The sequence below is a fragment of the Cavia porcellus genome, unplaced genomic scaffold (genome assembly GCF_034190915.1).
Source record: "Cavia porcellus strain 051 isolate PalLab524CR breed Dunkin Hartley unplaced genomic scaffold, mCavPor4.1 scaffold_25, whole genome shotgun sequence".
Classification (NCBI taxonomy): Eukaryota; Metazoa; Chordata; class Mammalia; order Rodentia; family Caviidae; genus Cavia; species Cavia porcellus.
Genome location: NW_026947508.1, coordinates 44719257 through 44746163, shown reverse-complemented (window position 1 = coordinate 44746163; position 26907 = coordinate 44719257). Strand labels below are relative to the sequence as shown.

At 49.4% G+C, this 26907-nt stretch overlaps 3 protein-coding genes across 7 annotated transcripts in view; 2 read left to right on the top strand and 1 right to left on the bottom strand.

The window, feature by feature from the left end:
• Faf1 (Fas associated factor 1) overlaps positions 1–6811 on the top strand; it is a 459740-nt gene extending 452929 nt beyond the window's left edge. For all 4 annotated transcript variants that reach the window (XM_063236491.1, XM_063236490.1, XM_063236492.1 and 1 more), the window contains one exon: positions 6201–6811. In XM_063236491.1, the coding sequence (XP_063092561.1) occupies positions 6201–6284 (84 nt within the window). In that variant the 3' untranslated portion in view covers positions 6285–6811. The remainder of the gene's footprint in view (positions 1–6200) is intronic.
• A 12172-nt stretch (positions 6812–18983) lies between these two features.
• On the bottom strand, positions 18984–20730 carry LOC134473073 (uncharacterized). The gene is made up of 2 exons (XM_063236489.1): positions 19857–20730; positions 18984–19711 (listed from the first exon to the last, which is right to left on the bottom strand). The coding sequence occupies exons 1-2, from the start codon at positions 20038–20040 to the stop codon at positions 19419–19421; spliced, it is 477 nt and encodes a 158-aa protein (XP_063092559.1). The 5' UTR covers positions 20041–20730; the 3' UTR covers positions 18984–19418.
• Positions 20731–21072: 342 nt separating this feature from the next.
• Positions 21073–26689, top strand: Dmrta2 (DMRT like family A2). 2 transcript variants are annotated; one of them, XM_063236488.1, is made up of 3 exons: positions 21073–21236; positions 22800–23363; positions 24564–26689. In XM_063236488.1, exons 2-3 carry the CDS (start codon positions 22808–22810, stop codon positions 25613–25615), a joined length of 1608 nt encoding a protein of 535 aa, XP_063092558.1. In that variant the 5' UTR covers positions 21073–21236; positions 22800–22807; the 3' UTR covers positions 25616–26689. The 2 variants fall into 2 exon arrangements, with proteins under 2 accessions (XP_063092558.1, XP_003463125.3); XM_003463077.4 differs by having other exon boundaries at positions 21093–21232.
• Positions 26690–26907: the final 218 nt, after the last annotated feature.

The window sequence follows — 26907 nt, the reverse complement described above, 5'->3', positions numbered from 1 at the left end:
AAGGAAGTATATAAGCACATTCATCTTCTATTTAAATAACTTAGCTTTAAAGAAGCATCTCTAAGAATAAGGTTTGATGGATGGGATGTAGCTCAGTAGACTAGTATGTGTGAGATGCTGGGTTCATTTCCCAGACCACAAGGAATAAGCTTTGCTTTGGCTTTATATTATGGATGACAAATATATTTGAAAATTGACTTATGCTCTGACTAACTGACTTTCTCATCTTTTAATCAAAACCAAACAGACTTTGAGAAAAAAGTATTGTGACCCTTCTGTCATGTTACATCACATCACAGTTGTTAAAACACACAACACTCTAGGGGTTTTTGGAAACTTATGAAGTCTTTGAGTAGTAGCCTTTCACTTAACTAGTCCAAGACTAATTGAAAGACATAAGACCAATTGAAAGATAAACCTCAGGCTCAGGTAAAAATGAGAGCATCACCTTTGTTACCAAAAAAAGTCGGTCAAAGGTTTTGTTTGGGAGTCAGGGATTTAGCTCAGTGGCATGAGTGCCTGCCTGGCAAGTGTAAGGTCATGAGTTCGACCCCTGGAACAAAAAAAAAAAAAAAAAAAAAAAAGATTTTGTTTGGGATCTGCAGCCAATGGACTTACTGATACATGTTTTACCCTTAAGTTAGATAGACTATTCACCCAGTCCCTCATAAATAGCTGGACACTACAGGCCATTGTGCCATATAGCATGAGAACAGGTTGGCTAGAGAATAGGGAAAACAAGGGGCTGAGCTCAGATTTTTCTCCCTAACTCAACAAGCAAGTCTCTTCTCACCCTTTGTGAGAGTAGAGGGAGCATCTAGTGTCCCCTCCATGTGGGTGCATGAGTATGAAATACGCAGTAGAATAGGGGTTACAGGTTTTATCTTACTGAAGCCTCTTAACTCTGACAGAAAAAAAAATCCAACTGTATGAAGAAACAAAAAAACCAGAAAATTCAGTAACTTGCATGGTTATCAGGCAGCTGGGAGGTTACAACAGTGGGAATCAAAAACCCATATAAGCCCTTTCTAGATCATCCATTACCCATTCCAACTACCAAGTAACTCAGACCATAGAAATGACATCCACTAATATATAAAAAGGGTATCGAATCATAATGGCTTCCACATGTCATGCTCAGTGATGTCTGCTTTCATCCCTACACTTTCATCCAGTAGAGGAGGAAACTGGAGTGCTAAACTTCCTGCTGAGATGGCTGAGAACTGAGGCTTGAAGCCAAATGTTTGGATTTCCAAAGTTCAGCTCAGTATAGTTGACTCCATCTAATTAGTAACTTCCAAATTTTTAAAAATGCAGAAATTAAAGCCTGGAGAATAAAGCAACTTGTCCAAAGTTACACTGCTAGAGCCAAGCCTGGAACCTATATATTCTGGTCCTTTATATTCTGGTAACATTAGGTAGCATACAGCGTTGGTAGTCAGCAGAGAACTCAGAAAAGGGAGAGTTTGCTGAAGACCGAAAGTGAGGGAAGATGTACAGAAGCAAGGAGTCCACGCCTGAAGGCCTGGGTTTCCTAAGTGTGGGAACATTTACTGTGGTCTGTCTGTTTGGTGTAGACAGGACCTTTCACACTGTTGGGAGGGGAGGAGTACTGTGAATGAGGCTTGGTATTGTATGTGTGGAGTAGGAGAGAGATCAGATTTCTGCTAGTGAAGTAGTTGCCCCTGGAGGTCGTGCCTCTCCCACAGGGCTGTCAGCACAGAGTCTAGAAAGTAGGGCGGCTTGGTCACTGGGGCAAGCAAGCAGTACTAGAGCAAATTTGACAAGTTTTTCTGCCTTGAAGATCCTGAAATTTTCTAAAATGCAGATTTTACTCTAAAAGCTTCCCAGTTTTCAAAGAACTTCCCAATTCAATACATTTGGCCCCTATTAAGTGGGGAGTTACAGTGGAAATTATGGGGCACCACATTGAGAAGCCTGGGTTCTGATTCTGCCTCTACCACTTTATATGTGAACATAAGTAAATCCAGTAATTTCTAAGCACTCCTATAATAGTGCATTTCCTCCATAAGCTGTCAAGTACAATAGGAACATAAAAAGAAAGAAAAATCTAACCTAACTTTTTTCTAAATGTAAAATACTAGATCCAGACTTCCTTTTCAAAATAAAAGAATCGCCTCAGTAAAATTAAAAGATTTACCGTAATATCCAACCCATGTAATTGAGTTAATGTTTTACAAATATTATTATTTTTAGCATTCCTCAGCCTCTGCTTCCTAGTAGTTCCCAGCATTAAGTAATAGTGTACTTATTTCTTTTATGCTCATGTAAATGGAAACAGCTGAGAGGTAGATGGTACGTCTGTAAAGACTCTTACAACAGAAGTCAGGAACCCTAGGATAGCATACTACATCTGCTGTTAATCAACTATGTATAACTGGTCAAGTCGCTTGACCTCTCTGAGCCTTTGGTTGCCCTCATGTGACATGAAGGGCTTGGCCTATTTGACACTTAAGTAGCTTTCTACTTTTAACATTCTGGAATTCACAGTATGGCCTACTATGAGAATCTGTCACTGTAATTCACTTTTTTCTCAACAGCAATGTAGCAAATGTGTACGAAATTTCAAACTAACTGCTGAAAAAATTAGTGCAGCAAGAATAGCTGTTGCCAGAAAACATGTTCCGTTTTTTGCTAACATACATATTTCACAAAGCCAACTTGCTAAAATATTATTTTAATGAGAAAATATACCCATTCAGGTTTCCTAAATACAATGAAGAAAATGTCAGAATGGTTGACTTACCTCTTCCATCTGTAGACAAAATCAAAGTACACCTCTTATCTGTGAACACACCTCATCCTCCTGAAGTCCCAAAGGGTGGGTTTCTCTGTTGATTTAGAGAGTCAATAATTCACTAAAGTCTCAAGTAAATGGCAAAACATAAGCTCAGATTGGGTTTTTGTATTCGTATTTTATAAACATTTAAGGATTTTTTTATGACACTTGACCTTTTGCCATTCTTACAGTGAAGATCTTATATCCTGGAAGCTTGTTAGAAATAAATTCAGAGTCATCTCTTCCAACTTACTTCTCTCAGCAGTGGGTCCCACTCTGAACAACACCTCTGGCAGTATAATCTAGTAGTTAAGTAGATTCCAAAGCTAGAGAACCTTAATTCACATTCTGGATCTGCACTTAATAGCTTTGAAACCTTAAGGAATTTACTTATTCTGCTCCGTGATTCAATTTTCTCAATTGTAAAATAGGGATAATAATTATATCCACCTCAAATTACCTACCTCAAGTAGTATTAAGAAAATTATATATATATATATATATATATATATATATATATATATGGTGCTTCAAAAACAAAATAAATGCTCAATAAATGATAGCAGTCATCATCTGCAGATATACTCCTGTTTGAATGTTTCTGGGGACATTTAGCCCTCCCCTCCCTAAAATAACTTGTTACCATGTTGGCCAAGAATATTCTGGGTAGAATGAGCTTTGGAATTAGGCTGACCTGAGTGTGAACCTTTATACTTTTTGTAACAGTGGTGAAAAACCTCGGTTTCCTCATCTGTAGAATGGCAGCAATAACCTGTTTCACTGGGCTGTTGTGAGGATGGCTGAAGGTACTATGTATAAAGTATACAAAGTACTCAGCATGGTTCCAGCTCCATGGAAGGGGCTCACTAAATAATAGTTGCTGCTATAGTAATGGTGATGAAGAATAAAAAGACAGCAAAGGAGAAAGGTACAGAAAAAGAAGTAGCAGCAGCTACATCAGTATCTGCTACTGTCTGTCTAAAGTTCTGGCACTTACTGCCTTGGCGCTGTGCCAGAGGCTTCTACTTAGCCATTACAACTGCCTAAGAAAGACCGTGATTTCCACTTTACAGGTAGGAACACAAGCTCTGGGGAGATCATATAGGTAGTAAATGGCAGACCTAGGGGTGTGATGTGGATTTGCTTCACTCTTTTTAATCACTGCCCTGCACAGGCAGACCTTCTAACATCATGGGCTAAAACAGGGGGCAACCACTTGAGCCTCCATTGGCTCAGCTCTCACAACTTGCGCAGTTATTGTATGGAATAAAGAAAATAATATATCTAAAGAGCCTGGTGTTTAATAGTGCCAAAGAAATTTCTGTTTCCTCCTTCCCAAATCCCAGGTCTTCCACTTAAAGTGACTAGAGAAAGTCACATAACTTTTCTTGTTTCTATTTTCTCATGTGAAAACTGGGTTCAATTGATGAATCTCTAACCTTGCATCTTGCTGGCCCCACTAGGGTGCACCACAGGTCTTGATACCCCAGCTTCTGTTTCTCCCCCAGCACATTTTCCTGCCTGTGCTCACAGCTCTGGCACTATTATGGTTGTGGTTTCTCCCAGCAAACATCATATTTACAAACCACAAATAACAAAGTAGAAAATGCCGGAAGAGCTCTGGCATGTTAATTAAGAACAATAGCAGAAGCAGCTGGGCACAAAATGCCAAAGAGTCAGGAGCAGAGGCAGCAGAGCTCCGTTTTGTTGACAGAAGCCAGTGCAGTATTGTACATTAATTGGGAAGTGGGTAAACATTTGCCAGCAGCTTGCCCCCCAGTGCATTGGAAGACAGACAACAGTACGGGCCCTCCCCACTGCCGTGCCTGTCCATCTGCCCATAACTCCAGAGACACTAGCAGAGCCAGCTTTGCCCTGTGTCCTTTGTAAGCAAAGAAGATTCTGAGGGTGGGTGTGTCTGTTTAACGACCCTCTTAGGTATACCAGGTTTCTATCTAGATACAAAGCCAATGTTCCCCCATCAGCTTGCCAGCCTGCCTGTGACAGCCAGCCTTGGCCCCCGGGGTCTCCCCTTGTCTCTAGCTACAAGATGACAGCCATCTGATTAGGTGAGGCTTGGTTGAGCAAGACAGAAGATTGTCTGCACAAGTGGTATCTGCAGTCTTTCCCCTGGGCCTAGAACTCCTAGGCAGCAGAGCAGCAGCCTCCGGACTACAGCCTGCCTGGCCTTCCTGGCCTTCTGGGTGATACACCCAGAGCTGCCCATTTGTCTGTCCATCCACCTTTACAGTTGCTCTCACTCCCAGAAGCCATTATTGACACCTACTCTGTGCCAGACACTGTGCTAATTATATGTTTTTTTCTTGTTTAATCCTCACATCAGCTCTGCAAGGTTGATACTTATCCCAAAGCTACAAAGCTGAGAGCCAACACAGCTGTGATATAAACTAGTCTTTCTAATGTTTCAGCCTGTGTTTTTTCTACTAATTAGTATTTCTCTATCTTTTAAAATTCACAACCTTTTCTGGTAAACAGGAAAATTTTTGATTTCTTTCCTTCACTCTCAGATTCAAAAGATTTTCCTGTTCTATCCCAGCTACTAGCCCCGAAAACATAAACCTAATTTAGGATCCCTGGCATAATCCCTTAGTGCCAAGAAAATTTTGTCTAGCTTTTCTTTCAACAGTTAATATTTTTCATTTTGAAAACAAAGTTACATTATAAAGTAGATTTCTTTTTTCGAATTAAATATACACCCAACGGAGAGCTTGTGATATGTCTATGTTCACCAAGGAAGATAGACCTATCGTAGTGGCTATGATAGCATGCCCATGCTACAGTTTACCACAGGTCCTCATTGGAGGAAGACATAGCTCTTGTCCCATCAAAGATGTAGCTGCTGCACCAGTCAGAACAGGGCCTCTATTATTAGAAGCAGAGATCCCAGGAGTCCTATTCAGCTGTGTATCTACCATCTTTTTCCTAAGGACACAGGAGAAGGTTGAGTCTCCAGAAGCTATTGGGCTGGGGATGTAACTCAGTAGTAGAGTGCTTAGATAGATAGATAGATAGATAGATAGATAGATAGATATAAGGAAGAGAAAGAAGAAGAAGAACCTATGCCTTGAGGTCAATGCTAGTTTCTCCACTGAACTGAAGTCCCTGGCTTCTATATATAAAATGGGAATGGTGGGCTGAGGATTTAGCTCAGTGGCTTAAGCATCTGCCTGGCAAGCAAAAGGTTATGAGTTCAATCCCTGGTACAAAAAAAGAATAGTTACACCTATGTCACAGATTTATCTTGAATGTAAAATAAGATCATGTAAAATGCTCATGCCAATGTATAGTAGGCGCAACATTAGTGTGCCTAGATGGAATACCTTATTAGAAAAGCTTGTGCTTTTATAGTCTTTTTAATACACTGTTTTCTTTCTTTCAGGTCACTCAGCTAGACCCCAATAAGTCATTATTGGAAGTAAAGTTGTTCCCTCAAGAAACCCTTTTCCTTGAAGCAAAAGAGTAAACAGAGCTCAGCGGTGGAACCTGCCATTCCTTGACAAGCCAGTGGCCTGCATCAAAAGATAGGCTCCTCACCAACCCACCCACACACTCTCTCACTCAGTCAGTGTCACACTTCTGCCTCTTGCAAGATTGCTGGAAAAAGAGTAATAATAAACATAGCTACTTAAAATTTCCCATCCATGAGTATATGTTCCCAACCCTCACACAGAGAATGACAGCTCTGCACCCTCCCCGGCTCCTCACCTCAGCCCTCATCCAGTGACTGATGTACTGTTCAAGTGTGAATAATCATCACAAGTTTTACCTCTTTGGCACCTATCTTTTCCCAACAGTGTCCAGGACAGTTCTGCCCGTCCTGGGACAACAGGATGCTGTGTATTTGGTATGTCTCATTGAGCTAGGGCTCATACCTCTGCCTTTTTATTTTCACAAATGGATTTCTACTTTGTCACCTAATTATAAGAGGCGAGGGAAACATCTAATGGGACATTTTTGGCATGGAGATTAAACATTGTAGGAAAAATGTTACCATTTTTGTTGGTACTTTCTGACTTCTTTACTGAGGTGTAAGATTTTCTTTGAGGGCTGCTCTGACATATATGCAAGATATTTATTTATTGCTGTGGCTTGGGCTCTTCAGATCCCATCTGGGAGGTATTGGTGTTTCATTGCAGCATGGAAACTTGCTCACACACACAGTGTGAGTGTTAAGGGAGTGTGCAGAGGATACTAGTACTAAGACTTTGGAGTCAGCCTAGCTTAGCTGTGGAGAGCTGCTGTTAGGTTTGCATCTGGACAGTTGAACTTCATAGATACCAGCTTCCAAGTGACTTGCCCATCACTGTACACTGAACCCAGTTCTCTCTTGTTTTTCTGTCCTTCTGTGCCTTCACGTGTCCCACCTTGTCACTCAATGTTTTAAGTACCTTATCTCTTGTCAAAATCTGATCAGGCTCTTCTGTAATAAGGAACTTGCTCTATTATTTCATTCTTTTAATGTTTAATATTAAATAGAGAATTCCTATCTCAAATGAAAGGAATTTCATTTTTGATTGAAATTCAGTATTTAAAGGGAGCATTTTTATGTAGTTTTTGGTTTTGGTTTGGGATTTTTTAGTTTGGTGTTTTTGTTTTTGTTTTTGTTTTTGTTTTTGGTACCAGGGATGGAACTCATTACCTTCTACTTGCCAACCAAGTGCTTGTGCCACTAAGCTATGTCCCTGGCCCACTCTGTAGTCTTTCTAATGTAAGAGAATAAAATTTAAGCTTGTATAATGTTTGCTTCCTAGTGAATTAGAAGCAGAAATAGTTTGTAGTTGCATTAAAGTGCCAGTCCCAAAAGTTAGGTGCAGACCTGAGTGTGCTGGTCTGTGGGATAGATTTTTAAGAGGTGGCAAAGTTCTGGCAAGTTTCTTCCAAAGCACAAAATATTTTCATTTGGGATGACAGAGGGTCTTACTTAGCTCCATTTGCAGGACACCTCATTGGCACACTTCCACCTGTCCCCTCAGGCTCTCAACTGCCAATCCTGAACCCCACAGGTGGATGGCATACGGAAGAGTCCTCAGCTCAGTGCAGGAGAAAGTCACATAGTCTAGAATAAAACTGATAGTGTTTGTAACCCTTTTATGCTGATTTTCTCATTTGTTTGTTTGTTTGTTTGTTTTTTGGAGTTTGGGTTTTTTTTTTGTTTTGTTTTTGTTTGGTTTTTTTTTTTTTTTTGGTACTGGGATCAAACTCACAACCTTGCGTTTGCCAGGTGGGCACTTAAGCCACTGAGCTAAATCCCTAGCCCCCATTTGTTTGTTTTTAAACTTATACATTCACACTCCAGAGACTATAGTGTCTTCTAGTTCAAACCTTGATTCTGCCACTCACATTATCAGATTCTCAGGGGGTCCACTGATAACAGTTGAAGAACCACCACTTACGTTGTACAACATCAGAATATTTGGGAAGTTGAACATGCATATTCTTTTTATTAAGGCACGTTTTTATATAGAAGAAATTCCCAACGAGGATAAAGTAAAATCAGTAGGCCTTCTTTCCTTGAACCCTCCTCTACTCTAATTCTTTCTCCTTTGTCTCAGTCTGTTTTGGAGGATAACCCTTCACAACTCCAAGAGCACATAGCTCCTCTCAGCTACACGTTGAGGGTTTGATCCAAAAGTAATAGCAAAAGAGACTCGCTCTCCAGCCTTCATTTTCTTCAGCTCTTACCTTGCTCACCATCTGCTGCCTGCGGCTCTTAGTTCTGGGAGGCATTATGACGTATGACTAAGTGCACCGCCTCTAGAGCCATCTTGCCTGGTTCAAGCCACTTCTCACTTGCTAGCAGTGTACCCTAGGGAAGTCACTTCACCGTCCTGTGCCTCAGCCTTTCAGCTGTCATAGCACCTCCTTGATGAGGTCTTAGGGAAAGTGTGTGAATTCAGGTAGAGCAGCTATCATCTGTCCTACAGACTCAGGTAGAGTATAAAGAAAAAGGAGACTGGGTGACAGCAACAGTGAAAAGTAGCCGTTATGGAGGAAAACAAGAAAGCACACAAACTACAAACAGTAGGAAGAAGTCCAGGCGTACTATTCTAGGACACTTTAGGAAAGAGAAAACTATGATGAGTGTTTAGGATGTGCTCGGCATTTTTCTTGACCATTACAGGCCTTTCCCCAGTGAAGTGGGCGTTCTTGATTCTCTTAAGAGGCAGGGGCTCAAATGCAAAGTGATTGATCCAAGGTCCACAACTGACATGCAAAAGAGCAGTTTTAGACCTGGACCTTTATCTCCAAAGCCCCTGCTTTGTTTCTGAGAAAATATAACGTGTTTTCAAGATGTTTCTAATAATAGTTACAATATCATGAATTTTAAACTAAGCAGTAAAGCTGCATTTTTATATAAAATTCTACTCTCCAAAATGATTCTCCCAAGAGTTCTTAGTGCTTCTGTTAACATAGAAATGTGTCAGGAGCCAAAATTCAACCAATGCCTTTTATTTTCTAAGTGTATTCAGTGATTTAAGACCCCAAATCCATTCCCTGCTCTTTCATCATTTTTCTCATTGCCATTTCTTCCCCTCAGGCCTTTAAGCCTCACTAGAATTATAAAACATGTCCTAGTTGATCTCCGTTTCTCCAGGCCCTTCTTTTCCATCTCTGACTCCACACTCCTGCCCCAGTGTACTCTCTGAGCACCTGCCTACGATGCTACACTCCCCACCCAACTGCCAGCCACCTTTGATCCTCTCAGAGTTTCCCTTTGCCCTCCATAGAAGTGATTTGAATTTAAACTCCTGGCCCCTGGCCTCTTTCTGTCTCCCTCCATCTTCATGTCCAGCAGTGTCCTCCACATCGTCTGAGTGGCCTGCAGTTTCCTGAGTTTGCTGGCTTCTTATCATCTTTGGCTATGCATATTATTCCCTCTGCCCTTGTGGACTTCTACCACCTATCCATCCTGCACTCTCAGTTTAGACTTCTTCCTCCAGGAGGTTTCCCCCAACTACACTGACTGTACTGCCCCCAAATACACATGCACGCACACACACACACACACACACACACACACTGCACTCTATAGACGCCTGTGCATTACTGAACTGCAGCTGTCAGCTCACTCCCCACTCCCCACCCCAGGCTGAATCCCTGAAAGGGTCGGAATCACTTCACACCCTGGAATCCTAGCACGGTGACTACCGGGTAATAAGCACACGGTAAACTAAAATTTATTAACTGAATTTTAACAAAGTGATACTAGAGGATCGTTTCCATCTCTAAACTCCAACTCATCTGAGAACAGCTCTTAACCAATTGTTTATTTCCAGAGCCAGCCTGGGGGTACCCAGGCACCTAGTGGTTACTGAAGCAATTAATTGGAACTGGAGGAAAACCAACCAGAGTAGTTGAGGAAAGGAAAAGCAGTAAAAGAATTAGTGTTGATTCAATAGGTATTTCCCACAAAATAATAAAGGCTTCTTAAGGCCCATCTTCCTCACCATCCTAATCTCTGTAAGGTCACCACTGTCATCTTTACTTTACAGTTAAGAATCCTAAGTTCAGAGAGACAAAGCCATGCCCCAGACTCACACAGCTAGTTGGAGAGGCACTTGTTTTCTCTATATGTTCACCCTGCTCATGCATACTCCCTAAGTCAGTTTACTAGGGTAATTTTTTTATTAGTACATGTTTGCAGGACATAATGATAGGTAGCAATCAACATTCCCACACACTCCCCTTCCCAGCCTTTCAGCATGTTTTACTTGCCTATATTTCCTTTTTGCTCCCTGAAGAATCCCTCTGTCTTTCATTCGGTTTATCTCTTCTACTAAATGTCAAAAGCCCAAGTTCTTTCCTCACCCTCTGCACTTCTTCCAGACTCTCCTTACATGACAATTTGTATTTCAAGATTCACTCAGAGTTTATGTAAATCATAAGCCCATGATAGTAGAGTCAGTCTGACATCAACTTATCCCTCAGCACAGGTCTGGCACTGTGTGCATGGCTTGCTAAGTATCTGCTGATGTGAGAATGAACACTTTATGCTTATTGTATGCCAGGCACTCTGAGATTTATTTCTGTTAGCCTATTTGTTCCTCATGGCAACCTTATGAAGTAGGAGCTTTTGTTTTCTTCACTTTACTGGTGAGCAAGGGAGGGCCCAGGAGGTTAGGTTATCTGCCCGAGGTCACACAACTAGAAAACCAACCAGCCAGGACTCAAGCCCAGGCCGTTTGGCTCCAGATGAGGCCAGTGCCACTAAATTGCAGGGACCCCAGGACAAGTTAAAGAGCTTTTCTGTTCCTGTGCTTTCCCTTTTATCACATGATTGTGATTATTTGCACAGAAGTCTCCCCAATTGACCTATGGCAGGTCCATCCCCATAAGACCTAGCGCAGGGTAGAAACAGTAACTGTATGAATGAATAAGCTATAAGGTGCACATACTATCACTCATTCATATATTGAAGCATATAGAGGGCAAGTCACTTGTATAAAGTCTCATAGCTACTATGCCACATACCCATGGCTCATGCTTCAGCCAATCTCCAAAGCAAATATTTTTTCCATCAAGTGTTTTCAGCAGATGAGTGTTAAGTGTTGTGTGAGCATCCTTTGCCTTATGGAGATTGAGTTCACTTTGACTCATTCAGTCATCCTTGAAGCCTTTTGTTAAACACCATTCTCAGCCTCTACGGTTAACCCAGAACTCCAAGCCAGGGCTGGGAACGCACTGCCAATAGCAGGGCAGTACTGGAAGAGGCCCCAGAGTTGTGGGAAGCTAGAGGAGGCCCTGGGTCTGGGAGTCAGAATCAGCCTTGGGAGAGAGGTAAGCACCATCTGAGAGCTCTGCCCAGAGCGTGCCGTATCCTAAATGGGCTTGCCAAGCCTGTCCATCTGAGAGTTCAGAATTAGAAAAGGGAGGATCAGAATGGAGTTTGCCCACTGGGCTTGGGTCTCCAGGCCCTGCAAATGTTATCTGCCTTACTTGAGCACACACTAGTACACTGGTAACATTTGCATAAGACTTTTCTGAGGAAATGGCAACTAGGAGAGTCTTACTGAAACCTTTCTTTGTGTTTGGGTTCAGGGGAAGCACAGGTAAGGAGCACCAGGTGAACAGCTAGGAACCTGCTGTATTTCCAGAGATGAGTGCCAAGGCCTCAGCTGAATACCCTGCTTAAGAATTTTAATCTTCTCAACTGGGTCTACATAGTCCTTTTTGAATTTCAGAACATTTCCAGATATGGCAGATTACCTTCCTTCAGTTACAGATGGAGAGACTGAGTTCCAGAGCAGTCAAGTGACCCAAGAGCTCCATTCTGACATGACTTTGGCCTTAGCAAGCACTGGTGAGGAACTTGTTTGTGTAGCTGTTGCCTACATGCCTGAGTCTCTTCAAACAGAATATATTTTATGAGTTGTTCGCATGCTATGGGAGGTCGTAGGCACAGAGGAAAGAACATGTTCTCTGGAATAAAGGAGGTACTGTACCAGCCCCTGCCTTTGAGGAGCCCTATTGAACCAGTAGGGCCACAGTGTACCCTAAGTTCCAGAGACCCTGAGAAAATATAGGAGTGGGAATGCACTGCTCAGAGAGGTTGGATGGGCCCTGGGGGCTGCTCCATTCTTGCTTATCGGGCAGAACTGCTCTGTGCTCCGGGCAGACATGTCCAGGGTAACAGAGCCTCTGGAGAAGGTGCTAGCATAGGCAACGTGACCTAAGGAGTGAGACAGCGCCCTAGACTCTGAGTCTCCTGGGCCTGGTTCCCTGAGGGTTTCCCATGGGAGTTCAAATGAGGCACCTTGGAAAGCTGTTCTTGTTTTAGCTCCCAGCTCCCCAGTCTTCCTTCTCCTGGCGGTAGAAAGGTGCTGAAAAGGAAACTTTCCCTCTTAATGGCAAAGAGATATTTATTCCTATAGTCAGTGCCTAACAATAATACCCAGCAGTTACTATGGTTACTATAAATCTAGAACCTGAGCAGGACTAGTTGCCCACTGAATGCTCACAGTGACCCCCAAAAAGTGTTATTTCCATACCCTTCTGAGGAGAGGTGCCAAGCACAGAATGCCAGTTCATAACCCTGCTCAGTCCAGGCTCTGTAAGCAGAGGTGAGGTGCTGGGGATGCCTGAAGGGATGCCAGGCCTTTGTCCCCCAGTGAGAATACAAGAAGCCCCCAGAGAAAATGGCTCTCAACAGCACAGGAAGTGCCCCCTTCCTGGAGCTTGTGTCTAGCTCCAGGGGGCCAGTTCTGGGAGCTGGGTGGGGAAAGTGACCTCCATTTCCTAGTCTCCACCAGCTTCTCTTGTGTAGATACAAAGAACACTTGTAACCCTAGCCCACACTACTTCATAGCTCTGGGAAGCCACTTCCCCTCTGTGCCTCAGTTTCCTGTAACATCAACTGAGATGAAGAATGCTGCCACGCAGGTTAAGAGAGTATGGAGGCACTGCAGGGCTCCAAGCATTGAGAGTGGACCTACAGAGCCGTTCCCAGGAGAGCACAGGGCATTTCAGAGCCTGGGCTCTAAATGATGAGAAGTTTTACAGATAGCTAACTGGCCTGGGACTGGGAATCTATGCCTCATTACCACTGCAAGCCTGAAGTCTGAACCACTCATGGTGTCTTCCACACTGACCTGAGTCCCTGAAAAACAGTTGACATGTTGGGTCTGACTAGTATCAGGCTCCAAATCAGAGAAAAATGGACCAGGCAGGCCCTGAGCAAGTCAGGAAGCCAGAAACTCACCCAGCCCACACATAGCCCAGGAGACTGCAGACTGGCAGGAAATGGGAAGGAGCTATGTGAAAGCAGCTAGAGCAAAACTCTTGGCGGGGGGGGGGGGGGGGGGGGGGGGGGGGGGGGGATATGGATATGAAGGCAGACTGTGTGTACAAACAGAGGGAGAGCGTGGGTGGCCAGCAGGGGTCAATTTCCACATCAACCTTTATCTCTCACCTGGGGGTTAGGCAATGAGAGTATGTGGCTGCCATAGGAACACTGCTGAGGAACTCAAATCCAGTCTGATCCAGCCCAGGAGCCAGCTCTAATCCCTGTCCTTCACCCACTCTCCTTCCTCTGACACATGGCAGCCTGGCGAGTGCTGTCCCCCAGGTGTTTCAACTGGGGTGACTGCAGACCAGTTCAGGTCTAAGATGGCTGGCCGCTTGTCCCAGGTCATCACAGCAGAAGCTCTGAGTCTGAGAGATGTATTACTGATTCCTGCAGAGGCTGTTTCCAGAGGCCTTCTTTCTTGGGCATTGCATTCAGGAGAAAGGTGGCCCCACAGGGTCACAGGTGACCCTGTGAGCATACATCATTGCTAAAAAAAACCTCAGAAGGGCTTGCAAATTGAGTCTTTCTTTTTCCTCTGCATTTCTTTCCTTTGCCTGGTCAATTCTGTGAGAACTGACATGAAAAATTTAAGCAGAAGTGAATTCAGAAAGACTAGGTCCATAATATAATTAGTAACTTTCTTATGCTCCTGTCATAACCAATTAAAAGTTGTAGTGGATGAAAAGATTCTATTCTCAGTATTCTCAGTGATATATACTGAAGATGTACAGTGAAGACACAAAACTATAGGAAGCAAACAGGAACACTACTACAGAGACATAGTTATGAATAAAGACACTGACTGAGATGAAAACACCATACTGTGAAGAGAAATACTAACCGTCAATTTATTAAAAGTTAAGGGTAGTTAAATTTCCAAATTTACTTTTTCTTTTTTGAAATTAGCTTTAAAATTAATAAAATATTTAATCAGAAGACTATTTTGAAAGTAACCTTTAGAATTTTTAAAAAGAAGAATTGGGGTCAGAAAAATGACTTCCTTCTCAAACATTATACTAAATTATGGTAATTAAAATGGTGAGGCTCAGGCAAGAAGAGTTAACAGCTGCCTAGAAGAGAAGGTGCTAACTAAAACTGACCAAAGCCATCTGAAATTTTAGTATATAGCATATGGTTGGTGGGGGGAATGACAAGATCATTACATGGTACTGCGGTAACTGATGCATCATTTTGGGGAAAATCAAGTTACAAGCATTGTGCCTCCCACCAAAATTAATTTCAAATGAGGTAAAAGCGTAAATGTAAATAATGGAATAGAACAAATATAAAAATAGATGCAGTCAGGTGTTGTGGTACACACCTATAATCCCAGCACTTGGGAGACTGAGGCAGGAGAATCACCTCAAGTTTGAGACCAGTTTGGACAATATGAGTTCAAGGCCAGCCTGAATTACAGAGTAAGACACTGTCTCCAAACAACCAAAATGAATAAAAATAGGTACAGTTGGGAGTGGTGGCCACTACCCAGGAGGCTCAGGTCAGAGAATTAAAAAACCCACAAGTTTTCAGCCTGCCTGGATAACTTAGCACGACCTTCAAAGCAAAAGGACTGGGGATGTGTCTCACTGACGGCACACCTAACATACAGGAAGCCCTGAGTTCAATTTTCAGACTACCTAGGAAAAAGAAGTGAATATACAGTATTCATATTATGGTACTACTATCTGTAAGGAAAAGATAACAAATGTGGCTACTTAAAAAATTGTTAACTCAGCATAACAATGCTAAAGTGGTATAACAACAAAAACTTGGAGAAGTGCAGAAATGTAGCAGTAAAAAGGATACTGCTATCTTTGGTAAATTGATAGCTATTAAAATTAAGAAAAGGAGGAACTCTATGATTTAAAAATAAATGGAATTAATGGATTGTTAAGACAATAGAAACACCACGAGTAACCAACACATGTAGAGAAAAAATAACTAAAGAAGTACAAATTACAATGACAATAAGATACTACTTGTTTGAATGGGTAGAGATTTAAAACATCAGCTAAGATGCACTTTTGTTGAGTGTTTTCCTTGATACACATTTTCCCAATGACCCCACCAACACCAGGCATCAAACTTATGACCTCTCATTTGCCAAGCAGGCACTTACACTGCTGAGATAAATCCCCAGCCTTCCCAATGACTTTTTAACAAGTAACTTTTAAAAGTCTATTTTTAAAAATCCTCTGATCATTGTTATTTCTAGAAATGTATCCTAAGGAAGTATTTGGGAAATTCACAAAGGATTTCATGGTAACAAATGTTATGGGAGCAAAAATTGGAAACAAGTTCAATGTCTATTAATAAAGAATGGCTAAATTAAAATACATCCATACAGTGAAATATTAATCCTTTAAAATTGTTGATTAACATGAAAATATATATTGATTAATGTGAAAAAGGCTATCATACTTGCAAAACAAAAGTATTTTGTGAAAAATGTTTAGGGACGTATATATCAAAAATATTTTGCTGAACTGTCAAAAATATTTTATGTTTGGCTTTACCAAAACAAACTTTCTGTTTGGGAAATGCCTCACAGCAGGGGTCTCCTTCTTTGGGAAGTCCTCTCTGTCGGGCTGCTCCCAAGATTAGAGACTCCTGCGGCAGCTATTTTCCCACTGTAAGGTCAGGGGTAGGTGACTGGTCCCCAGTTGGCAAACAGCTCTATAAGGGACCCTCACAGGTGGTACATCTCAGCGCCTCGGCACCTGGCACGTACTAGGTGCCCAACGAATCTTGTTACATGAATGAATGAACAAATCGCCCTTTCTCTGGTGTTTGCCAAAGATCGAAATGGAAGCCTCTAAGTTCGACCCTATCGACCCAGCATGGAAGACGCGAAGATAAGCCTGAGAGTGAACGTTCATATGTGATTCTACCTTTCTCAAGGCACAGCTGCACCGTGCCTCCAGGCAAGTTACCTCACACTCTGAACCTTGACTTCTTATTGGAAGTTATACCTTCCCCAAGGGCTGTGTTCCAAGTAAGACCGCGCACACCGAGAGTGCAGCAGAATTTCAACACACAGTAGGCACTCAAAATGCAAGCCGGTGAGCCCGGTGAGCCCCTTTGGCGCGCGCTCGTCCTGGGCTCAGACGCGCGCAACCGGGAATCCGAGAGACTGGAAGTCCAAGATGCTCCCCGGCCGCCTCCCACGCGCTCGCCCCGCGGACACCAGGACTTGGTCCGAGGAGAGTTGAGGCCGCTGTGGCTCAGGCTGGGGGCTCCTGCCGCGCTCCCAGCGCCAGTGCCTCGGCTCCTGGGTCTTCTTTTGGTCCTCCAAGCGCCCCTTAGCTGGGGGACCAGGGGTCTAGCCTCGAGGGACCCTAGGGCCAGTCTGGGTTCTAGGGGCACCGAGGGTCTCAGGCCAGAGTTGGGTCTTTGTGCCCAGGAGACCACGCCGAGAACGGTTAGATTCTTGGCGCCAGATGGGTGCTCCTGAGTTCGAATTTTGCTCTGTTCTGTACTGTTTGTGCGATGTGGAACAAGTCACTGAACCTCTCCCAGTCGAGTTTCTCGCCAACACGTGGAAAAATAGGACCCGCCGGGCACGTGGTGGTGCGACCTCCGCGGGGCCCCGTGGGGATGCGCCGGGCGGACTGCTCCTCGCAGGAAGACCGCGAGGAAAGCCCAGACTCAGCCGCCTGGGAGGAGCTTTGCTCACTCCGAAACTGTACCTGATCCCGGCCCGGCTGAGGTTTGATCCATGGTTTTGACCACGGAAAGGGCTCATTTCAACTTGGACAGGGACAGCAACCCAGGCTTCTGCTTGTTCACCTGGGACTGCGTGCGGCTGAAGGTCTTAATCAGAGGGACCCCTGAGATGATCTGCAGGAAAGTGTTGTGTGTATTTGTGTACAAGTGTGTGCCGACGCACGAACGCGAGTGTCTGCGGCTGCGCGGGAAGCCGACGACCCCGCGGCCTATGGACCCCTTCTCCCAGAGGCGCCTTCCACGCTCCCTGTGCCCCTTTCCCTGCTGCTGTTTCAGCCGAACTAACGGAATCCAGCGGGCTGGGGAAGAAGTGGAGGCAGGAGGGGCGATTCCGTCCCGGAGCCACCGGTTTGGGGATAATTACTTTTAATGTCAGAAAGATTTAGTTTAATATCATCTCTATTAGGCTGCCGGGAGGGTAATTAAACGGGACGCGTCGCAGCCGGCAAACAGATGGCGTCCGCTCGCTCCGAGGCTGCGGGCACACAGCGCAAAAGTCACCGCCTCCGGCTCTCCCGCGGCGCCCCAGCCCGGGCCGAGGGGCGCCCGCCGCCTGGCCGTCGGGGATCCACGCTGGCCCCGCCCCTCGAGCCTCGGGCCGGGAGCGGCTGGGCGTGGGCGTGGGCAGGAGTGGGCGTGGGCAAGGGCGAGGGGCACTGTCTTGGCCGGTGTTCTCTCCCGGGCCCAGCCCGGGGCACCGCAGAGGCGTCAGCAGTGATGCCGAGCCGAGGACGCGTGCAGCCCTGCTTGCGCGCCGGACGGGCCCTTCGCTCCGGGCGGCCTCGTCTGTCCCGGAGGTCTCCGGCCTGCTTTGCCGCAGGGCAGCGCAGGGCCGGGGTCCGGGGCTCCGCGGGCCGTGGAAGGCGCGCTCCGCGGGGCTGTGCGCCCTGCGGCGGGAGTCTGCGGGTCACCCACCAAGTGGAGGCCCAAGCAGGAGGCCGCGCTGGTGAAAACGAGGTCAAACATTCTGAACGCGCCCTCGGGCAGCAGGGCAGCGTCAGAGGTGCGCGCGGCCCTTACGCGCTCGCCGCGTGTCTGAGTCCGAACCTCGCAGTCAACTGCGCACACCAGCGTCTGGGTGTGAATGTACCCTCAGGGATGTGTGTGTGGCGGGACAGCCTGGGTGTGGTTTCCCACAGCTAGTGGCTCATCTGCCTCACCAGTTTAAAGCAGCAGGCGGGGCCGGCCCCGGGGGTCCCCGGAGGCTGAGCGAGGCATCTACTCAGACCAAGTGTGGGCGCAGGGACGGGTATTCTCCCTCCCTGCAGAACGCTTGAACTTACGTGAGCACCCCAATCTCAGAGGGCGTGAGAGGGAAGGTTGGAGGTCTGGGCCTACGGGGACGTGGTGTGAGCTTCTCGTGGGGAGAAGCAGCCGAAGCAGGGGCAGCAGAACTAGGGGGGAGAGGGTCTCTTCACTTTGGTCCGCGAGGTTGCAGGATGTCCCCGACTCCTCCTAAGAAAAGGTTCCCAGGCCCCTTGGCTCCCGGGAAGTGAGAGGATCTGGCAGTGGCCTGGCCTTAAGCGCGATAAAAGATTTAACCTACTGCAATTTAAACGGATTTGTTTATTTCGTTTTGACTTTTTTTTTTTTTTTTTTTGTACGAGGAATCCAACTCAGGACCTCGCACTTGCCCAGCAGGTATTGTACTGCTGAGCTATATCCTTGTCCCTCGTTTTGACTTTAAAATAATTTCGTGAAAACTTTGCAGGAGAAGCTCTAGGAGCAGGCGCCTAGCGACCCTTGAGTGGCTCCCTGACACTGAGGGGGACCCTCCCAGTTCCCACCCCCGCCAGAGCGCGGCTGTCTCACGGATTTAATCAGCGGCATAACCTCGGGGTGCTGCAAGTTGGGGCTCGGTCCTGTGCTCAGGGTGGACCTATTATCCCAACGCACTGCCTTGGCCTCGCTGCTTTGGGACACCATCTCGAGCTGACTCTTACACCCAAACCCATTCCCAGGCTCCAGAGAAAATGGGATTTCCGGGAAGCAGCGGCCCATTTCTGTCCCTGTCGCAGGCTGTCCTAGTCGCAGCTCCCTGGTGCCCGGGCCTGTTGAACTCTGTCCCCCAGATTCTTCCATCTCTCACCCCATCCCATCCAGCGTTGTCCTTCGGGTTGGCTTCGTCCAGGGGAGAGAGCGCGGCACTCTTGGGGCGCGAGCTTCTGCGCCGGTGGTGGGGTCCTGTCGGCCGCACCTTCCTCGCTCTCTCCGGTTCTGGGGCGGCGGGGCGGCGGGCCCAGGGCCCTTTCTGCGCTCGGGTTTGTCCTGGGCCAGATCCACAGAAAAGGTCGGACGAGCCGCCCTAACACCACGCCAAGTTGGCGATGGAAGGAGAACAACCTGGAGGCTCACTGTCCTCAAATGATTTTTTTCCTCTGAAGGAGAGAGAAAAGTGGAGAATAAAAACAAGCAGGACAGAAGATTAGCTCAGGAAAGGCAAAGGCGGGAGGGGCGGACACCGGGGTAAAATCAGAGCAGGAGAGGCCAGGGCATCGGGAAACAAAATTGGAAGCCTGTTACCTCCTCGGCGGACCCTCCGGGCCGTGACGTCAGCGCAGGTAGCGCGAGGCGCGGCCAAAGCGGCTGCTGCACCGCGGAGAGCTCGGCCCGCGCCGGGAAGGGCAGGTGGACGCGTCCAGGGCCGGGGCAATGGGGAGGCGGACACTTTACTTTCATTTGAAAAAGACAAAAACTTTTCGTTCATTTAAAATAACGACAATAGGAATTCCATCGCCACAGAAAAGAACTGGAGACCAGGAGAAATGAGGCCAGGAAAGAGTAAGGGGCCAGGAGGACACCGCGGGGCGGGGAGGGGAAAGCGCAAGGCTGCTGCTGGGACGGGCGGGAAGCGCGGTCTCATTTCTCCTCTGAGCTGCTCTTTTAAAAACCAAAATCCTAACCACAATTTACCCTCCGTGACGTACCAAGAGTTCCAGAATGAAGGCTCTGAGCTTTCAAGGCAAGGGGGGAGCCAAGCCACCAACTATCCCACGCGCGCCAGACTTGGGAACTCGCTGACCCAGAGCCAGAGGAGGCAAGAAAAACTGTCTTGGCATTTACGCCACGGGTACCCCACCTTGCCCCCAGCTCCACTCCCAGCCCGACTGCGGTAATTGAATTGTCACCTGCCCCTATCCCGCCCCAGGCCGCGGGAACCACTAGGGAAGCTTCGCTTTGCCCAGAGCCGCAGGCCAGTGAGAGTGGCGAGGCCAAGCCGGGCCCCGAGGCCGAGGGGTTGCACACGTCTGGTAGAGAGACGCACCGGACACGGTAATTAGGAGCAATTCACACGCTCCCGGGCGCACGGAAACTTCTTGTCACGATATTTTCAACGCTCTTGCTCGCCCACTTTTTCCCCTGCATCCCTGCCGCGCCCCCTCCCCTCCCGGAGGCGCACGGTGCAGCTTTTGGAGTTTCGAATCTTTCGGACACTGCGGGACGAGGGGCTCCCCGGGCGCGGGCCTGGCCAATCAGAGTGCGGTCTGCCTCCCCTGGCCAATGGCAGGCGCCACATTGTTGTCCAATTCTGTCTAATGGAGCCCTAAGGAGCAACAATAGAGCGGGCGGGCTGCTCATTGAGAGTCTGGCAGCGCCGGGCACCGGGCCCCGGCTGAGCGAAGCGTCCGGCGCACACCGCAAGGGGACGTGGCGCGGCGATAGCTGGGTCCGGGTTCCACCCAGCTGACCCCCCAAACGGGCTCCGGCCCCGTTCCCGACAGAAGGGTTGGACCGCGCCACGTTCCGAGGGAGTCCGGAAGTTCGGACATGGTGACCGAAGGAGGGTGAAGTGTTCAGATAAGGGCCAGGGGCGAGGGGAAGAGGTCAAGAGTGCCAGCGTCAGGAGCAGAGCTGGGAGGCGCGAGCCACGCCAGCGGAGGAGGATCCCGGAGCCCAAGGCAGGTAGTTGAGGGCTGCAGGGACAGCAGCGGGGGCAGACCCGGTCGGCCGCGTCCGTGGAGCAAGGCCTTGCTGGCCCGCAGGGCCTCGCGGACAGAGCAGCCTGGAGGGTGTGGGGGAAGAGGCATCTGGGCCAAGGGAGGAGGTCTGGGGTTTTCGGGCTGGTGGAGGCAGGAGGATTCATCCAGGGCTCCTTCGGGGGCCAGGATGGGGTTGGGGAAGGTGGGCAGAGAAGGCTGCAGCAGAAACCCGGAGCTGGGCCCTGCTTGGGCCTCCTGAGTTTGTGGCGCAGAAGGGACTCCTGTGTCGGTTCTCGGCTAGTGCCAGACACAGCTGTCCTGCCTCGCTGCGGCCTGCGGAGCCATCCAAGTCCCAGAAACCCAGCTCAGAGCCGCGAACTCCGGAACTTGTGCTCCAGCGGGGTCCCAGGGGGTTCCAGGTCTTGAAGGAGGAGGGCGTGTCTGGCAATGGCGTCCCTAAAGTGGGAGGGGTGGGAAGGGCAGCGTGAGGCAGTGGGAGAGTAAGATCCCCTTGGGGGCAAAGCCTGACTTTACCCGGGACACTTCCTTCCCAACTATTCCAGAATAAAAACTCTACCCGAGGCTTGGCCCCAAACCCGCCCCTGCCTCGCTTTACCTAAGAGTCCTCCTTTCTTATTCAGTGTCTCTCTTGAACACCCTGCGTCCCACGCATCCATATCAACTTTTTTCAATGTTTTCCTTGCCTTTCAAACTAATCTTTGGGCTGGGTTTGCCTTTCAAAGAAAGTTTCTTCCCCTGAATTTTCTCTGTACTCTGTCTGAAGCCCTCTAAATTCATCCTGGACACCTGTTTTCTTTGCGCCCCCTGCACAAGACTTTCCAGAGCTCACATTTTTAGGAGATCCATGGCCGGAGGCCTAACTGTGCCCCAGTTTTGTTTTCCAGCCATCATTCTGCTTTCAACAGAAAGCTATAATTTCTATTCTTGATTTTTCTCTGGAACTTTTATATCCCACCCACATTAAAGACAAAAAACAAACAAACCTCTGGCCCAACCTGCTCGGCTGTACACCCCACCATCCACCATCGGTCCCCTCATCTTTCATCGAGCTGAACGTTTTGCTCTGGGGTTTTTTGCTTTGTCATTGGCAACAGCGTAACAGTTGGTCCAATACTGTTTTGTATAATCTGAGTCCCTTCGAGCAAACATTTCTCTCTTCCCACTTCACCCCAATTAACCTAAACTTTTGGAGATAGTTTCTTTTCAAAGTCTTCTTGTAAGAAGACTTTTCATCTGAATCAGTGACTTCCAAACTTTGTCTTTTTATTTTCATCCAGAGGAATCTATTCAAAGAACTCTTACCCCCGGCATGTAAATCATATGTAAGAGCAGCTGTGATGGGAACGCCATGGGGCAGCTCGGATCCGTTTCCAAACAATGCACCTCCTCTCCCAACCTCTACCCAAACTTGTGAAGTCAACCTTTCCTTCTTTAAATTTGGATTCCTCCATCTGTGCTTTAAGCCAAGCACGCAGAACTTTCCTCACTCAGATTTTTCTCTCCTTCCCACTTTCTCCCATATCAGGTCCTGTCATGGAGCTGCGCTCGGAGCTGCCCAGCGTGCCAGGCGCGGCGACGGCTGCAGCGACAGCGACAGGGCCGCCCGTGGCATCTGTGGCGTCGGTGGCGGCGGCGGCGGCTGCAGCCGCCTCACTCCCCGTGAGCGTGGCAGGGGGCTTGCTGCGGGCGCCCCCGCTGCTGCTGCGGGCGGCAGAGAAATACCCTCGGACCCCGAAGTGCGCGCGCTGCCGCAACCACGGCGTGGTGTCGGCGCTCAAGGGCCACAAGCGCTACTGTCGCTGGAAGGACTGTCTGTGCGCCAAGTGCACGCTCATCGCCGAGCGCCAGCGCGTCATGGCGGCGCAGGTGGCGCTGCGCAGGCAGCAGGCTCAGGAGGAGAATGAGGCGCGCGAGCTGCAGCTGCTCTACGGCACCGCCGAGGGCCTGGCCCTGGCCGCCGCCAACGGCATCATCCCCCCTCGGCCCGCCTACGAGGTGTTTGGCTCCGTGTGCGCCGCCGACGGCGGGGGCCCGGGAGCTGGGGCGCCGGCGGGAGCTGGAGGTGGCGCAGCGGGCGCAGCGGGCGCAGGTGAGAGCGCGATCAGGTGGGCCGGGGCGAGGTCCGGCTCTGGGCAGGCATTTGTCTGTACTGAAAGAGCAGAACCCCCATCTTCAAACGCCTGAGGACTAAAGTTCACCGTGCACCCAGCCCTATACGCACGTAAACTCTCCTTTCTCCAGCCGGAGCGCTGGCTCTGTATTCCTCTCCCTCCCCGCGGGCCCAGTGTAGACCTTGTATTCTCATCTCTTCTACCCAGAGGCAGGAGGCCCCTACTTCTCTACTGGCTCGCTGCTGGTTCTCCGGGGTGGAAACCCGCGTGCCTTCTCTCTCTCTGCGCGTTTCCACCCTCCACTCACTCCCGCTGGCTCATCACCTCCTCCAAGTGTCCCGGCCCACACTGCCTTCCCGAGGTGCAAAAGTGCAAGAGGATGCCCTTGTTCATTTTCCCAGTGTGACTCCTTTATTCATGTTGCTAACGCCCCTTGAACAATCTCAGAAGGCGCCCCTTTTCTTTCTAGTTTTTTTTTCCCCCACGCAAGTCCCGGTTTCCTCAGGACATGTGCTGTTTCCCTATCATTGAAGCTTTTTCCTTGTTGCTGTCTACTGTCCCCTAGACCCACCCTCTATCTTCTAAGCTCCTGTGGCCTTTTCTGGGAAGGATGGACATTAGGCAGGCGTGGGGGAGGTACACACAGCTCAGTTGGGGGAGAGCTTCTTAGATCTCGGTTTGGAAAAAGATGATTTAGAAATAGGGATTTGCAGCTGTCTGTGGAGAGACTTGAGACCCCGGATACCCAAAATGCCTTCTCTTTCAGGTTGTGCTGCCCAGAAGGGTTGGCTCTTGGAATCCAGAAACGCAATAGGGTTTTCTAGACAGCGTGAAGGACAGGGAGATATTAGGTTGGCTCCTTTCTGAACCCAGCACCAGGCCACTTTTCCTGGGCAGGTCGGGCGGGAGAGAGAGAGGATTTGGGGTGTTGGGACACAGCAGCCCAGAAACATTAGAAGGCACAAATGATTGTGTTCCGGGTATAAAAAGAGCAAATCAGGGATGGTAGGGGAGAGGACTGAGGGGACCAGAGGGAAGAACGCTGGAGCGAAAGAAAGAAGGGCACAGTGAACCTTGGCTGGGGCTCAGAGAGAGGAAACGGATGCAGAGTGCTGAGGTGTTGCGGGCGCGCTCTTCTCGGCAATGGCGCCTTACATCCCTGTTTTCTCCCCTCTCAGAGGCCAAGTTGCAGAAGTTTGACCTGTTCCCCAAGACACTGCTGCAGGCAGGCCGGCCGGGCAGCCCGCAGCCTCCGCAGGGGAAGCCCTTATCGCCAGAGGGCGCGGACTCAGGGCCCGGGACGTCGTCCCCGGAGGTGCGACCCGGATCGGGCTCGGAGAACGGAGACGGCGAGTCCTTTTCGGGGTCCCCGCTGGCCCGAGCTTCCAAGGAGGCGGGCGGCAGCTGCACGGGCAGCTCCGGCCCTGGAGGAGGCGGCGAGGAGGACAGCCCGGGCTCCGCCAGTCCTCTGGGCTCTGAATCCGGTTCCGAGGGTGACAAAGAGGAGGCCGACGCCGCGCCGGCGCCGGGGCTGGGCGGAGGGCCGGGCGCACGCCAGCGGACGCCGCTGGACATCCTGACGCGCGTCTTCCCGGGACACCGGCGCGGCGTCCTGGAGCTGGTGTTGCAGGGCTGCGGCGGCGACGTGGTGCAGGCCATCGAGCAGGTGCTGAACCACCACCGCGGGGGCCTGGCGGCCGGCCTGTGCCCCGCGGCGCCCTTGGATAAGGCCGCGGTGGGCGCGGCAGCAGCTGCGGACGACGCGTGGCCGGGTCGCGCGGACGCCGCGGCTGCGGGGGGCCCCGGGCTGCCCGCGCCCCTGCAGGCCGGGCCCGCCGCGCCCCCGCACCACAGACCCTTGCTGGCCGGCGCCATGGCCCCCGGCGCGCTGGGCTCGCTGAGCAGCCGCTCGGCCTTCTCGCCCCTGCAGCCCAACGCCAGTCACTTCGGGGCCGAGGCGGGCGCCTACCCGCTCGGCGCGCCCCTCGGCCTCAGCCCCTTGCGCCTGGCCTACTCGGCGGCGGCGGCGCACAGCCGCGGCCTGGCCTTCATGGCGCCCTACTCCACCGCCGGCCTGGTGCCCACGCTCGGCTTCCGGCCGCCCGTGGACTACGCCTTCAGCGACCTCATGCGCGACCGCTCCGCCGCCGCGGCGGCTGTGCACAAGGAGCCCGCGTACGGCGGCGGGCTCTACGGGCCCATGGTCAACGGCGCCCCCGAGAAGCAGTAGGCGAAGGGCCCGCAGCCTGTGGCCCGCAACGCCTGCCCTGGCCCGGTCCGCGGGCCGCGGCCCTGTGCCTTGGCACGCTCTCCACCCCGCCTGGGGGCCCCCTGCCCCCCGAAGCCTTGCTGGTCCGTCGGGGCGGAGTGGAGAGGGCCGGCGAGGGGAGCAGCTGCAGGCACAGGTGCGCGCGCAGGGCAGCGTGCTCCGGGTCCTGCCCCTCCCGGACACCACCTGCAGGCTGCACAGCCGCGTTTGCAGAGGACCGAGGATCCCTGAGAGTCGGGCGGCCGCCGCGCTCCCGCGGCTCCTGCAGGTGTGCTCGTCTCGCTGGCTGAGTTCTCAACTCCGAGATCCTATTCTATGTTTCCCTAGGCCCTCTCTTTTACATTTTTAAAAAAATATTCTAACAAATATAAATTTAGGATGTATACATCTCTTGGCACTGAGTTGAGTCTTTGGGACACACATATATATCCATATCAATTGTAAAAAAAAAAAAAAGGAAACAAGTTCTAAGGTGCACTTTCCTTGTCGCGGTGTTGTCGCTCTCTTTGTTGCTTATGCCGATAAGCATGGGTTTCCTTGGTGCAGTGTGAGTTTTTATATATGTATAAATCTATATATAATCTATACATATATATATATACAAGCCAGTGTATAATGTTATAAAATGGAATTCTAAGTTATTAATTGTAATCTGTAGGTGACCTCGGTATTAACGTGAAAAACATTCAAAAACGAGCATAAAAAGGACAAAATGGAAAAATTAGACTACGCGCACATTGTCCTTATCAGGTTTCATAATTACATATACTGCAGTCTCGGGACGAATCCTGCCCACCCGCCCTCTGCCTGCCGCCAGTCTCTCCCTCAGGAGCCGCCTTGGTTCGCCCAGAAGCAGGCACCGAGTGGCCACGGCCGTGCCAGAAGCATCACGCAGGCGCCCTGGTCCCCCGCGGCTTGCCGAGCGCGCTGGCCGGAGGTCTGCAGTGAGAAACGCTGCTGCACAGAAGCGCTCACTTTGTGCTTTCCTTTGCATAGTAATGAACTAGAAATAAATGTTATTTTCTAAGAAAACAACGCCGAATCCCGTCCCCCTTCTCAGGCGGAGGGTAGAAAAAACTCTTTAATTTGCGCTGGGGCCGTGGTTGCCAAGAAGCACCTTGACCGAGGTGCTGCCCAGGACTGGCCCCAACCCTCGGGTAGGGAGCGCTGCCTGCCTGAGGGGGCCCAGAGCGCAGGGACCCGACGCACCTGCTGTGCGACTGGGGACCCGCGACCCCTTGGCGGGAGCTGTG